This window comes from Acromyrmex echinatior, chromosome 11, assembly GCF_024713525.1.
Source record: "Acromyrmex echinatior isolate Ae372 chromosome 11, ASM2471352v2, whole genome shotgun sequence".
NCBI lineage: Eukaryota > Metazoa > Arthropoda > Insecta > Hymenoptera > Formicidae > Acromyrmex > Acromyrmex echinatior.
In genome coordinates, this window is record NC_141862.1 from 9,047,628 (window position 1) to 9,063,631 (window position 16,004).

At 31.1% G+C, this 16,004-nt stretch overlaps 1 protein-coding gene across 3 annotated transcripts in view; it reads left to right on the top strand.

Moving 5' to 3' along the window:
• The window catches only part of LOC105149641 (otoferlin), a 42,622-nt gene that overhangs the window by 21,269 nt on the left and 5,349 nt on the right, over nucleotides 1-16,004 (top strand). Inside the window, exons 5-22 of one of the 3 annotated variants that reach the window (XM_011062197.2) lie at nucleotides 61-322; nucleotides 2,143-2,319; nucleotides 2,867-2,929; nucleotides 3,303-3,387; nucleotides 6,471-6,814; nucleotides 7,690-8,000; nucleotides 8,243-8,486; nucleotides 8,716-8,952; nucleotides 9,423-9,731; nucleotides 9,822-9,974; nucleotides 10,322-10,522; nucleotides 10,600-10,851; nucleotides 11,285-11,335; nucleotides 12,408-12,712; nucleotides 13,194-13,555; nucleotides 13,949-14,134; nucleotides 14,586-15,318; nucleotides 15,786-15,956. In XM_011062197.2, coding sequence (XP_011060499.1) covers nucleotides 61-322; nucleotides 2,143-2,319; nucleotides 2,867-2,929; nucleotides 3,303-3,387; nucleotides 6,471-6,814; nucleotides 7,690-8,000; nucleotides 8,243-8,486; nucleotides 8,716-8,952; nucleotides 9,423-9,731; nucleotides 9,822-9,974; nucleotides 10,322-10,522; nucleotides 10,600-10,851; nucleotides 11,285-11,335; nucleotides 12,408-12,712; nucleotides 13,194-13,555; nucleotides 13,949-14,134; nucleotides 14,586-15,318; nucleotides 15,786-15,956 — 4,446 coding nt within the window. The remainder of the gene's footprint in view (nucleotides 1-60; nucleotides 323-2,142; nucleotides 2,320-2,866; nucleotides 2,930-3,302; nucleotides 3,388-6,470; nucleotides 6,815-7,689; nucleotides 8,001-8,242; nucleotides 8,487-8,715; nucleotides 8,953-9,422; nucleotides 9,732-9,821; nucleotides 9,975-10,321; nucleotides 10,523-10,599; nucleotides 10,852-11,284; nucleotides 11,336-12,407; nucleotides 12,713-13,193; nucleotides 13,556-13,948; nucleotides 14,135-14,585; nucleotides 15,319-15,785; nucleotides 15,957-16,004) is intronic. The other 2 variants (XM_011062198.2, XM_011062199.2) reach the window with 2 other exon arrangements.

Sequence of the window (16,004 nt, forward strand, 5' to 3'; positions counted from 1 at the left end):
AAATGTTTATTCTCTGGTATATTTATATATTGGATTCATTCATGGATCCATTTCCTTTAGGAGTACCACTTTGAGAAGCGTGCGATCCCTGCTGAAATTGGGAAAGCAGAGACCCCCACGTACTCGATCCTGTGACAGCAACTCGGAAACGAGAGAACTCCTTGATAGACGGGACTCCAGCTGTCCAACTTCAAATGAGCCTTCACGAACGAATTCTATGACATCCCTCGAAACAAATGCGTCCGATAATGACAGTCAGCTAAGTGCCAACCCTGAACAGGAGGAAGTAGTTGTAAAGCCGGCCAAGAAATCCAAACCCAAGGTTGTATAATATCTCTAATATCAAAGATTAATGATTTATGCCACATATGTTAATTAGAATGCTAAATACAGAATTTGATTTATTGTAGACCGAGCAATATCTTACATAACAGCACATTGAAAACACAAAAATTTAAAAATAATTATTGTAAAATAATTATTGTCAAAGAAGTTTTGTCACATTAATTTTATTTTTAAGTATATTACAAATTGCGTATTTAATATCTTTTTCCTATATTATATTTTCCATAAGTTTATATTATTATTTAACGTTTATATCTTTGCTTCTTATAAGATATTGCAATAAGAATATTACTCTTTATTTTTTTGTTCTGATAATAATATTGCCAAATGGATGTTTTTAGAGGAAACGCAGTTCTTGCAAAATAAAGTAATTTCAAAACGTCACAGCAAATTGTATTAAGCATTTTACGATAACACAACGACGCAGCAATTATCCATAAATGACGACGCAATTATCTTTCAATGAGATTGAGGTCGATCGATCTTAAAAGGGCAAACTTAAATTACAAGAAGGGCGCGAGAGAAACTTTTATACAAAATTATTTTTATTTTCTTTTTGCAACAACCGGTTTCAATATCATGGCCATTTGCATGATGTATTGCAGAAGATATTAACATTTCGCACGTGCACGTAATCATTTTACGTGAAGTGAGAATTGTCTCTAAAAATATTTATTTGATACATATATGAAGTTTGACAAGATATAACATGATTTTTTGAACCTCTATTGATTTTCATAAAATCGTATTTTTGTGTTTCTTTTGTTTTTATAATTACAAACTGGTTTTAGTAATTAGTGTTTCATAATATTGCTAGCATTTAGACTTGTTATGGTAATTCAAAGTTTGTTATTTAATTTTTAATTTTTGCGCTCTGTTTACTGAGCTCTGTTTATTGCGCACTCTCACAATCAGTAATCTTATTCTATCATTTTATTTATTATTCAATTTAACTTACTTTTGCAATTTCAAATAAAATTAATTTTAGTTGTTTTATTAATTTTAAATAATTAGTTTTTAAATAAAATTCATTTTTCACCTAAAATTGATTATTAATGATACTCAGAGGAAAAAACGAATCTCAATTGATCACCATAAATTTCAAATCCATTGTTTCAAAAAATAAAAAATTGTTGTAGTTGATAAGTATTCTATTCATAAGATCACAATGTATAGATCAAAGATAGCAATCGAAAAAAGAAGAGAGCAAATGAATGAAGCTAAGGAAATGTAGTTGTCGACTAAGATCAAAGGAAAATACAATATTCTTATTATCCAGAACTCTACTAAAGAATGCTTTTTCATTTTTCTCAAAATAAAGAAAGTTAAATGACCGTTTTAAATATACGGTGAAATTTCATTCGGAGCTTTTGATGTTTCTTAAGAGAAACAAAATAATAATAGAATTCCCTTTATAATGAACAAATACATGACTTTACTTTAAGCTACATAGAAAGAAAACACCGTAAAAGCTTTTTTGTGAAGAAGATTTTTCTTAAATTGATCCGTCAATGTAAACTTTCCTAATAGTCGAATTTTTTGGATTCATTACATTCAACGTGTCATATTGCTTTTTGATTAAATAATTTTAAACATTAAACCACTACATAACAGAACCTTTGAAAGTAATTGAAATATGATAAGGGCATATTTTCTTTCTCTTCGTTAGATTACAGAAAGCATTGTACACAAGCAACACTTTCTTCTCAGAATTCAACGACACGTGCCATTTCATATTCTGTGCCTCGCAATTTAAGCTTTAAATTGAGTTAAACGTGAACTTTTCTCGTTCCACAGACAAGCGATACCTGGCAGAGCGCGTTAAAAGCTCAAGATTATCAAGTGTGCGTTACTATCATAGAAGCGCGACAACTCGCCGGTCTCAATATGGATCCAGTGGTCTGCGTACAAATTGGAGATCAACGCAAATATACAAGCGTCAAGGAGTCCACAAATTGTCCGTATTACAACGAAGTAAGAAGCAAATATAAGTTAACATTCATAATCAGTTCTTATATTTATAATCTTAAGTACAGTCAATCGCAAGAGCTATATTAGTATCTTAAAACGTTTTAAAGATGGTTTTAAAATAAGAATTGACGATGAATACCGATAATAGACCAGAACACTCTTATAACAATTTTGTGCGCAATTTAGCCTGTCGTTATAATATACTATTGATGTATTCATATCATATATATCACAAAATTTAAAAGATATAAAAACAAGCATTTATCGATAAAAGCACGTTCTGTATACAGATCACATTGTTTAATTATCAGATTTATATGACATGAATTTGGGTACAAAATTACTATATTAATGAAATGAGATAAATAGTACTTTTTACAGAGCCTTTACTTTTTTTGTAGCTCTCTCGAATTATTAAAAATTGCAATTGTTTCGGAGAAATGAGATTATTTCCGAAGAAATATTATTATTATTATTATTATTATTATTATTTATGTATTAACGAATCTTTTTGCATCTACTAATTATTTTCTTTTGTTTATATTTTCAGTATTTTGTCTTCGATTTCCACATGCCGCCTGTTATGCTCTTCGATAAAATTATTACGCTGTCGGTGAGTTTATTCGCATGTATTAATTTATGCTTTAGAACTCAGAAGATTTAATTAATTCGCCCATTAACATATTTAGTACATTTGGAATACGCAGTTAATCGCGTGATAAATGCGCGCTGAATAATAATGAATAATTTCGCTCCATTACATCTTTGTCGCTCGCAATTACATTCAATGGGCATATATAGATAAATATCGGAAATCGATTATTTGAAATGAGCTTAAGGAAAGAACATTTAAATTCCGTTTGGGAATTATAACCAACGAATGAATATTAGACGGCAGATCAAATGCTTGACGATCAAGATAAGAAAGCAGATAAAAGGGGAGATGAGACAAAAGCTCAAACAGCACATCTTTTAATAATACGCAGGTGCAGCAATCGCGGAATCTCTTGCGCGCTAATCTAACGCTGGGCAGCTTTAAATTAGACATCGCGACGGTATGGGCACAACCAGGTACAGGTTTCACATTGTCCAGAGACCAGACGAATCTAATGCTCGGTGTACTCGGAGAAATTTCCTTCTCCGAGAGAAACTTACGTTGAACTGGAACGAAGTATTATACTTCTCGTATAATCGATAAAATACACTGAAGATTACACTGGATATGCAAAATATTAAACACAAGTATCATTAGTGTTCAAAAAATATTATTTAAAATGTGAGTTATCTAAATAAGAAGCTTCAAAAGTATAAAATGGACGAATATCAAAATGTGAACTAATCAGTTGTGTCTCGAATGTCTATATTCTTTACTAGTATATATCTAAAATACGCAATGCGATTTTGATTGCAATAAAAATTTTTATTGCTTTAAATATCAGACCGGATATTTGAGACTACATTTAAAACATTTTATTGTCACGCGCGGATTAAATTTTCAAATAGTACACCTGGTATGAGACTCGGTATGCGATCCTGGCAAGTGCACTTCATTTTATCGGAAAATGTTCTCAAAACAAAGTCTTTATTACATCATTCTCTGCACTCTATCTGCGAATTCCGAAGCCCCATGTTTGCAAGGAAAATGTTCTTTTGCGCTATAACTTCAAGAGTATAAAAACAAGAATTTGAAGAAGCATATATTTGTTATAACATTTTATACTATCTTCTAATGATAAAATCTCATTAATCTCGTTAATTTTCTTAATAGCCTCACGATTCTATTTAAGATGGTCCCTGAAAATATTAAACTTCACGTTTCATGATTATAGATAATCGCATGCTTAAGATAAAGAAACCAAATTTTTTACAAATTGTTCTTCTTTGTTGAATTTTATCAGTAAACAGATTGTTGGCAATGTATGTTGTTTAAAAGTAATTAACTTTGCACAAATATGTGTTTAATCTCATTGTTATAGTAGCAATTTGCGTACTTTACTTGTGTTTGTAGTAATTAACACATATGTTAGTAACGTTGATGTTTTACTTCTCGGTTTTTCACAATGTGTATTATTTTTATTTATACTTCAAAACTTTATGGTACGTTTCAATTATTATATGCAAAATCGTTTGCAAATGAGCAACCAATTTAAATTGTTGAACGTTATATCACTTTCAGCATATCCTATTGCATAAAGGCGCTTTCAAAATCAAAGAGTTCTTATCCAGAAAGATTCATAATTAGTAGGCACTCCCATTTGCAAATAGAACAATATATTTAAAACATTGTAATCTTCCACAACGCAAAAAAATTTATTCTATTAATTAGCACAATACAACTGAAACGTACTGTGTAGCATTGAAATCCAGCAGAGTTATATCATGTGTAATCGCAATTTATTGAAGGGAATTGTTAGGAAAACTGCGGATTACCGGTGAAAAAATATTAATCATCATTTGTTACATTCGACGTTCGTTGCGAAAACAAATGCTCTATTTTTATCGCGAGTCAGCATGCTAGGCTTTTCACCTCCACGTATATGGATGTTCTAACGCATGTATATCGTAAATGTGTATACAAGTTAATCCTGAACTGCGCGATCTCGCACACACTAAAGTATTGTATGGCACAGGTAAAAATTTTACGGTCACCCATACGATCGCATGGAGATAATAAATCGCTCGTGAATGAACTTCCGCTCTAATTACTCACATCGATTTTTTTCGGTCTGACTTCTTTCGTATTGACAAAAACTCGCTTGTGATGTCCGCCTTAAAAATTCTATGAGCTGACGATCATAAATGCGTTTCTAAATTTATTCATGATTAATATATGCTTTTCAAAATTACACATATTTTTTTGAAAATAAATATAGATAAGTTTGAAAATAATCTTTCCTAAAGATTTCATTAAATATCATACATTTTACATAATTTTTAATATTAGATATTTTAAAATAAAGTTTATCAATTGTTATATAAAATTTTGTGCAATTAAGTATAATTTAATTCGTGAAATATTTTATTTTTAAATATTAATAATGCTTTTCTTTAACACTTTAAAAATATTGTACGTCCTTTTTCAATAAACAAATTCAATAATTAAAAATATATTCGATAATTTTGTCACAATCCATATTTTCCTTTTATTTTACTTATAACTATAGAGGTTACATGGTTATGGTTATTTTGATATTGTAATCGATGCTCTAATAAACTTAAATAAACTAATAACATATGAAGAGACTAAAGGTCTCGAGAATATCGATTACACTATTATAATGTAATTTTATGCTATTTAACTGCATTAAAATTGCACGTCCGCCATCTGATGTTATTATCAGATATTTTTGGTTTATTTATAGAAGAAAACGAATGCTTCGAATTAATGCATCACAAGCGATAATTGCGCACATTCGGTAAAACGTAAAACGTAAAACAATCTGCAGCACATGTTTTAATTGATACTTTTATTAATACGTGTTTTGAATACAGTTATAATTATTAATACGTGGGTGAGAGGCGCGTGGTTTTCGGATAAATCTATCGAGTATTTTTAAATGAAATAATAAAAGTGAATGTTTGGATGTATAGGATAGGGAATTGTTTATATTACTTTGGGTCCTCAATTTAAATCTCGAGAGAAATATAAAAAGACAGAAAATTGAAATAAAGATTGCAATTTTTGTATCTGTTTCATGTTCTAAAAATAACAAAGCTTACTGGTTGCTTTTTGCAGATCTCTCTTTCCAATTTTTAGCTTATTCTCTTTGTCCATTTCTCAGTAACTGTTTAATTATAAGTTGTAAATTAAAAACTAGAGTGTTTACCCAGAAAAACGGATGTAAAAGCACAATATAAAATAAAGGTAACAACAGTATGAGAAAGCTATTTATATCAAAGTTATATTTTTAATGTTTTATCTTATTCTGGTATATTATTTTTCCACGCAAACATAGCTTTATATATATTCATATATTTAAAAATGCTTTCTTTTCTAAAAATACAAAATGTCAAATTTTTATACTAAATCTTTTGTTTCGAAATAATCTTTTGTGTCTCATGTCGCTCTTTAGGGTAAACTCTCCTCAAATTAATTGTAAATTTATCCTTTCTTTTGATAAATCATCGCGTATGGATATCAATTTTATCCCTAGAGCATCAATTCTATCATAAATGGGCTCTCCTCACCGATCCGGATGACGTTGCCGGTGGACCGAAAGGCTACCTGAAATGTGACATAAGCGTTATTGGCAAGGGTGATACCGTGAAAATTCCTCCAAAAAGTGAAAAAGACGAGGACGACATCGAAGGCAATCTCTTATTACCTGACGGTGTGCCAATCGAGAGACAACGCGCGAGATTCGTGGTGAAGGTTTACAGAGCTGACGGTTTGCCAAAAATGAACAGCAGCATTATGGCGAACGTGAAAAAGGCTTTTACGGGGGAAGTGAAAGATCTGGTGGATCCATACGTTCAAGTGTCCTTTGCCGGGCTCAGCGTAAGCGATATATTCATACTTGAATAATCTTAATTACATAAAATTATTTAAAAATATCTAGCGATAATTATCGCTGCATTTTTTATCTTAATGATCTTATTATCTTATGACATAATTTGAGGTTGCATAAAAGTTTATTAAAATATATACCGAAAGAATAATTTTGCTAAAGTTTAAGTTCAAATTTAGTTAAATGCAAATCTGAAAATAATATTGTTGGACTATCAAAATAATTAGAAAAGGATTAGAGAAAAGTCAAGAGCATGATGCTTAAGTTTTGACATTTTAGTAACTAATTTGAACATCCTACATAATTATTTTGTTACCTTAAGCAAATTATTTTCAACCAGTTAAATTTTTAGATACTTTAACAAAACTGTTTTTTTCCGTTCTATTTAACGAATCTTATTTTCAAATTTGTCCTCTTCTTGGCTAATTATCTCCTTTGCACAAACATTTTGTAAACTTAAAAAATTTTTGTAAACATACGCAATCGCATAATTTTTTAATTTGAAAAACTTAGAGAAAATAACAATAGCTTTTCTTAATCGACTCTCCCTTAATCATTGTATCATTAATAGCAGTCTATTACGCAAAGAGGAATAATACCTTTGACTTTGTCATGGCAAAGTTAAATCGGTATGCTGTCAAGTTCGGGAAGTTATAATATATACTGTCGCGACACAGTTTTATATGATTAATATAGTTTCCCCCACAACACACAATTTTGACAGAATCATTAAGAGTTGAAAACAAATATAGTTTATATTTCCATGTAAAATAATTAATTCTATACTTAAAAAAAACGTAGTAACGTTAAATAGAGCGTACTAGATGTCAAAGACAGGTATTTTTTTCTATTTATGACACTTTAGGGGAAAACAAGCGTAAAGAGGCATAGCTATGCTCCAGTATGGAATGAACAAATAGTTTTTACGGAGATGTTTCCTCCTTTATGTCAGAGGATAAAGATACAATTATGTGATAACGATCCGGTACACGCCACCGTCATCGGTACACACTTCGTCGACCTTAAGCAGATCAGCAACGACGGTGAAAAGGGCTTCCTGCCGACCTTTGGTCCGGCGTTTATCCATCTTTATGGTAGCATCAGAGATTACAGTCTCATTGACGAGCACTCGACGTTGAACACTGGCTTGGGCGAGGGAATTTCATATAGAGCGAGGTTGTGCAGCATTTTAGTATATAATGAAACAGTTATAAATTATATCACATAAATAATACAATTAATGTGGTACGTTATTTTATGTAGTTCATAATTAAATGAATATTAATTACAAATAATCAAGTTGGAATTAATTAGTAAAATCAATAATTTATTACTAATAATAAATGAAATCAAATACAAAAAGAAAAAGTTCATGTAGAATGAGATGTTATAATTTCTATTTTTTGTTCTTTATTTAGACTTTTGATAGCCATACGAACCGAGATTACCGATAACGTGGAAATAGCACCGTCGGAAGTTGAAGTGGAGCCAACTGTGCCAGTCAACGAAACCGCCTACGCAAGGAATGAAGAATTTTTTCTATATGCCACAATCATGGATGCTACAATGATTGACAAGAAGCTAGGCGATAAGCCGATGTACTTTGAAATATCGATTGGAAACGCGGGTAATGCTCTCGACGGTCACAATGAAAGTTTCAAGGTAAATGAATTTATAAGTTCCTTAGAAAATAAACTTAAAAATTTTCTCAATGAAGAAAAGAATTTATCTTAATACGATACTTTGGAAATACTTTTTTTTTATTAAGAAGGAAGAAAGAAATAGCCGGAAAAAATGTTGCAAGGACGTCATGTGATCTTGTTTGTAAAATGTTGTAAGGACGTTATGTGATTTTGTTTGTAAAAGGTAAAGCCCATTTCGTTTGTTACAGATGTACGATGGAGGATTGAAAGGTGGAACAAGCGGTGAAGAGGAAGAGCTGCAAGAAATTCTCGCTGGATCTTGGCAAAGTACTACACCAGCTAGTAAACCAATGACACACGATAAAATTTATTATTTCTTACCATACTGGGATGACAAGCCATGCCTTCACGTAAGAAGTATATGGCCGGATTATAGACGTCGAATGTATAACAGTAATATTATCGGCAAGATTGTCGATAAACTGGTAAACGGCTTTAAAATTATTAATTAGAACTACCGCGCCTTAACTTAGATTATACACGGTGTTTTTTAAAACAACTGTGTGTCTGGTCAAATTAATTGTTAATTAAATTAAGCAATCAAAACTAATTCGTTAATCGTTAAAATATAATAAATATTTATTAAACACTCGATTAAATTTAATGTGCAAAAAGATAAAGAATTTTTTAAAAATAAAATTATATTACTTCGGAATAAGTTGACAGTAATTATTATTAATAATTCAAAATTCAATGATTTTTAAATATTCAGTTTTATTTTATCAGAATCATATTTGATATGTATTTATTTAAATCAGACATTTCGAAAGGTTCTCTTAAGGAAACCAGATTTTTAATGGAAACGTGATTATTTGAATGAGATGAAGAGATCATCGCGTTCTTGATTTAGAAGATTTACATAAAACCGATAAAATCTTTTCTTTATACTCTCTAGGAGGAAGGATTGTCGGAGGTTCAATCGCACTTGGAAGACTCGACGTGCGAAAAGCTTTTAAAGTCTACTCTCGAGGAACTCAGCGCGAATTGTAATCGATATGTCAGTATTAGCAAGTCTAGCGTGACCGGTCCGGGCGTCGGGAAAACAAAGCTGGACAAGGAGCGTACAAAATTATGTCAACGTGAGATGGAGAATATTGGAATTTTATCGCGCAACCTCAAAGCCCTCGTGACTAAAAGCAGCTTCAAAGAAAGACTGAAGACAGCCCACAACTATCTGCAAAAGTTGAAGTTTCTTGTCGAAGATGTCAGTAGTAGTTTTTCAAGCAATTCTATTTGATAAAAACGCTATCGCGTATGTACTTTATCAAATGGAATCTCTTGATCTTTTTTATAGCCGCAAGATTCCCTGCCGGATGTGTTCATCTGGGTGATCAGCTCCGGAAGACGAGTGGCGTACCAGAGGATATCAGGTCGCGAACTGATCTATTCGGTGGTCGACGAAGAATGTGGCCGACATTGCGGAAAAGTACAAACTATGTTTCTCAAGGTAAATTAATGTACTGAAGATAATAATGTCGATCTTTTTAGTTTTGTATATTGTATTGTATTTTACTTATAAAAGTGACACAACTAAAAAGAATTAAGTTTTAAAAAATTAATTCTTTTATCTACACTTAAATCTTTCTGTAAAATGTAATTATACGTTGGAATATTATTTCGATATTGATTATTGTACTATTTATTTTATAAATGTTGTAATATTTATTTTGAGACATTTTATAATATACGGGTAAAATGAAAGAAATATGTAAAATAAATATCCTAGAGAATATATATATATGTTAGCATTTAATTTTACGTTATTTGCGCATCTCGAGTGGAATCCATATATAGCTTCCAGGCAAAAAAAGATTCGGACCCTCAGGGTGGGCAATCCAAACGAAATTACAGATCTATATGTGGCTAGGAATATTGAAGCACAAGAAGTACTTCATTCAAGGTTTACCGAAGGGATACGAGGTCAGTCATGAATTGAGAAACGTAGACAGGCCTCGCGCTTTGCCGCCTACCGTAATTCACTACGTCCAAAAACACGTATGTGTTTCTTCCGTATATTTCCGCACAGCTCGTCAAATAAATGCGTAACTCTGCTGTTCTAAATTGCTCGCCAGAAATTTCAATTAAGAGCTCATATGTATCAAGCGAGATCACTGATCGGCAGCGATGCGTCTGGTCTCTCGGATCCATTTGCGAGGGTTATCTGTGGTGAGTTTTGCAAGTGTACTCAAGTGATCGACGAGACTCTCAGTCCAACATGGGACGAATTGCTGTTGTTTGACGATATCTTAATCTACGGCATCGCTGAAGAAATCAAGAAAGACCCACCCTCCATCGTCATCGAGCTGTTTGATCAGGATAAAGTGGTAAGTCAAATAGTCTCTATATCTAATTATATTATCCTCATTCTTTCTATCTTAACATAATTTTTTCGTATTATTTTTAAATCGAACTTTACTGTCTATTTGTTCAAAAGCTAATTATTTGAAGTAATAATCACTTAGTGAATTTTTTATTGTAAAGTAATCACGCATGTAAAGTATGCAGTTAACAAATTCGCTAAGTGATTATTATTTCGAGTAGTCAGATAGCTTTTGAACAAATAAATATGTAAATTTTATTTTATGTGCGAATAATGTCCGAAATGAAAGATATTCAACGATAAATTGATGAAAAATATGTAATTTTAATTATAAATTTAGATTCAATTTTTTATTACCATCGATTGATGATACAGGCGTAAAATATTACTAAAAAGAATGATTGCTTCTATGATTTCGTAATCGTTTTTTTTTACAGAGTCATATTGTAGCTATGGACATAACACTGCATGAGGGCTCTGCTTTAACAGTTTGTATAAAACATATTGACATTTATACGATGCCGAATAACATGACGCACGTCACACGACACTCACATCGGAAACACACAATATACGCTCGGCATGGCACTCAATATTTATATGTTAGGATATAGATAAACTTGCGCAATATCAGAATTCGCAAACTCGGAATTTCGAAGACTGCAAGTTTCCAAATCATGAAATTGCTGCGATAGTTGACGAAAAGTCAACTTCTACCTACACAACCGCACAACCGCAAATGACGTATATGACTTCCCTTTATCTTACTTGGTTTCATGCTGTTGTGGTAAATAAATACATCTCTACCTATCAATATTTGTATATTTTGGTCACAAAATATATTCAGACGAATCTATGTTGTTATTGGAAAGAATCTATATATATCGATAAAAATATTTTTATAATAGTAAACATACATTAATTTCGGGAGAATATCTACAAACCTTTATCTATTCGAAGAATTTGTTGAAAAAATTTATATTCATAACTTTATAATTATTTTTATAATTATTTCTTGTGTTGAAATTGTTTCCATTTCATAAAAGTGTTTATTACTGTGCAGTTTCTATAATTTAAATTCACAATAATCTAAACCGTTTCTTACAAACAACGATATGAAGGATTTCTTCATATCGTTATTTTACGTAAATTGTATTGTAACGTATGTGTAATACTTAATTAATAAATATAAATTTCTTAAAAATTGATTATTTATTATAAACATTAAATTAAAAAATTCGAATTCACTTTGATAATTTAAATAATTTTGTTTTAACTACTACTTCATAGAATAATTATTTTATAGAATTTGCAGAAATTATATTAAATATCTACTCGTTCTCTTGCAAATCTCAAGATTTCACCATTTTGCACTTCTTCACAGTAAATACTTCATCTTAAATATTTTAATATTTAATATCATAATCAAATTTAAATCTGTTAAGTTAGATAATAAATGTTCTCCTTCACACAGTTTCCTCGCATCCTCGTAGAGAAGCCACACGGTTGATCAGTAAATTCTCCGTTTAAACACATAAAAATCTCTTTTTACGATTTCAGGGAAAATCAGAGTACATCGGTCGAGCAATTGCGCGACCTCATGTCAAACTTGCTTCCGAGTCTTACATTCCTCCGCAATACCCACCGTCTTTGGAATGGTATGATGTTAGCAGAGGAGCCTCGAGGGCTGGCGAACTTCTGGCGGTTTTCGAATTACTGGAATATCCCTCTACTAAAGATTACGGTTTCCCTACTTTGCCGGATCCCAAAGATTCCAGCGGATCCCAAACTCCAGGATCCGGTCAAGATCTAGGCCCGATTCTTCCCGTGCCCATCGGAATTCGACCTACTTTATCCAAATATCGGTACATTATTGATTTATCGTAGTTATTTATTTAAAAGTTTTTGTATTTTTTTTTTAGTTTCTCAAATAGAAAAATCTTTAGAATTTTTAGAGATACATAGTATATTAATAAATAAAATTATATCTTTTATTAAAAAATTCAATCGATATATATGAATAATAAATTAATCTATTATCAGATTTTTATTTGAAAAATAAAATCTTTATTTCTTTTAGTAAATCATTTTTACATAATTAATTATAAACAATGCAAAATTGTTACCAAATTTTACATTGCAGTTATTAGACTTTTCATTATTACAGTTGTTAGATCTTTTGTTAAAAAAATACTATATACATTATTTAAATAAAAAAAATTTTTATAATTCAAGAATATATTCAAGAATATGAAGGATAATTAATTTATAGATAAAGATGCCATAAATAAATAAATAAATAAATGTATTGTTATGGCATTCTTAATTAATAACATTGATTTTTAGAATCGAAGTACTTTTTTGGGGGTTGCGAGATTTGAAGAGAATCCATTTACTAACGGTGGACAAACCGCGCGTAGATGTTGAATGCGCTGGCCACATTCTTTATTCGTCTGTCATAGCAAATGCGAAGAAAAACCCGAATTTCAACACGCCAATTAAATTTCTGGAATTAGAGCTTCCTGAACAGGAACTTTATCGACCGCCATTGACCATAAGAGCGGTGGATTGTCGGAGTTTCGGTAGATATACCCTCGTCGGTACTCACACCATCAATTCAATTCACAAGTACATGTACTATCCTTTAACAAAAAGAGCAAAGGACGCTCAGGAAAGAAAGAAGAGTTTGTATCAGTTACAATGCACGGGTAAATACATAATTAATCGATTGCGAGACCTCTTAAAACTGCTATAAAATTGCGACACAAATAGAATTTTAAAAATAGAATAAACAGATGTAAAACAATATATAATTTAAATATTTATTTAATATTATATTTATAACACACAATTACATTTTTATTGGAATAATAATATAATTCTATTATTGAAGAATGTAACGAATATTCGTTTTAATTGCAATTTAAAAAAGTAATGCCTTGTTTTTTTTTAAATAAATTACGTTATATATTATAACGAATTATTGAAATGTTAAAAAAAAAATTAAAATAATAGTTAATAAGTTGTATTAAAAAATAATTTGTTATTTGCAGATTACATTTATATTTTTAGTTTCAAAGCTTTATATATTTATGCCGTAGCTCTTGATCCATCTAAATCGAAATTCCCACAAACGTCATTATTAGAATCGATGAATGACTTGGAAGCTAACAACGGAGATACTATTATCACTCTTGGATTCGAATTAGGATGTGGTCCTACGAAGAAAGATAAAACGGAGCAAAACTTACGTAGGAAACACAGCTTGGCTAATGATAACAACATAGGTATGTTTAGAAAAATTAAATTTTATTAAAATGACTAAATGTATTTATTTAATTAAGATAAAGATATTTATTTAAAACATTTTAGTAATTGAGGTATTATTATAATATCGTTAATGTTATAACAACATATAAAATATGAATTTCAACATATTATTTGTTGCTTCAATTAATTAAATTACAATAATTTTTTTAATACGGTGAACTAATGGTATAAGTGTATATTTAAATTTAACATATTAACATATTAAATTTAAGCATATAAACATTTATATACTGTTATAAAATAAAATTATATTATGCTATTAAGAGAGAAACTAGAAACTGTTAATGGATAAATCTATTTTCAATTTGTATCCTCATACATTTTTTCATGAATTCTTTATTAACTAATGTCTAAATTTAAATAATACACGATAAGTAAAGCATCGTTAAAACATATTGCGATTTTTAGGCGATTTAGGAGCATTAGAGAACGGAGATGGCTGCCAAGACTGGTGGACAAAGTACTTCGCATCTGTGGAAGCAATGATTGAGGAGAACAAAGAATTGCGTAAGGAGAAATTCATATTTCAGAACCAACCAAATGGGACGCTGCCAATGCTCCTAGACGAAGCTGTCACGCAAAGTCAGTTGGCTTCCTCAGGCGACAAGAATTCCGGAATTAATTCCACAAAGAAACTGTTTGGTCTGAAATCACCAACAAATGCGGTGAAGTTTGTCTCGAGACTCAGTCCAAAGCAATCTCAATACAAGTACAACAAAACCGCCCTACTAAAGATATATCCAGGAGAACTGGAAGCGCAGCCCGAGTTCGAGCAGTTTAAAGAATGGTTGCATACTTTCGAATTATATCGAGGTAAAAAGACTGGTGACGAGACCGAAGATGAATCAAGGATTGTCGGCAGCTTCAAGGGTGCACTGAAGGTCTACAAGTGGCCTTTGCCGAAGGATCTAGTAGATCACACTGTAATGGGTTTTGATCCGCAGTACGGATTCTTCCAGGGTGTCCCGTCGAACGAGCCTATCCATGTCCTAGTACGAGTGTACATCGTCAAAGCTAATGACCTTCATCCTTGCGATTTAAATGGAAAAGCAGATCCTTATGTGGTCTTACAATTGGGAGGCAAAAGGATCAGCGATAAAGAGAATTACGTGTCGAAACAACTAAATCCTGTCTTTGGAAAGTATGTTTTTGTGTGTATGTCATAATATTACAATGGTCGCATAATTTTTTTGCAATTATAGAAGAATTCTAATTCTAAAAGTATTTAGACTTGGCTTAAACCTTCAGGAAAATTATCTTTCTGTCAAAATTTTGAATTTCAATAAATTATGTATGTATACTATTCTCTCTACATACAGCAGATTAAAAACTGTATTTTTTGCGTATCTTATATAATATTATATTATTTTTTATATTTTTATATTTTATAAATTTTTTTAGAAGAAAATTATGATTTGCAAAAGTATAAACTTTGCAAAAATGCTTCTTTAATTTTTTTGTGAATTTTTGTACTTAAAAGTTTTGTACTTAAAATGCTATATATAACGCATACTGCAGTATTTTCCTAGTTTTTCGTATGCGATACATTTCAAGAATAGGAGTTCAGTTTCTGTGCATTTTGAATCCAATTAAAAATTTATTTTCAAGATGTTTCGAGATCGAAGCAACATTTCCACAGGACTCTTTGCTGACGGTGCAAGTCCTGGATTGGGACTTGGTCGGAACAGACGATATGATCGGCGAGACCAAGATCGACCTGGAAAACCGCTTCTACAGTAGACATCGAGCTACATGCGGGATCGCGAAGAAATACGACGAGTAAATTTATATATATATACATATATATATACAAAGTATTTCTCAGTT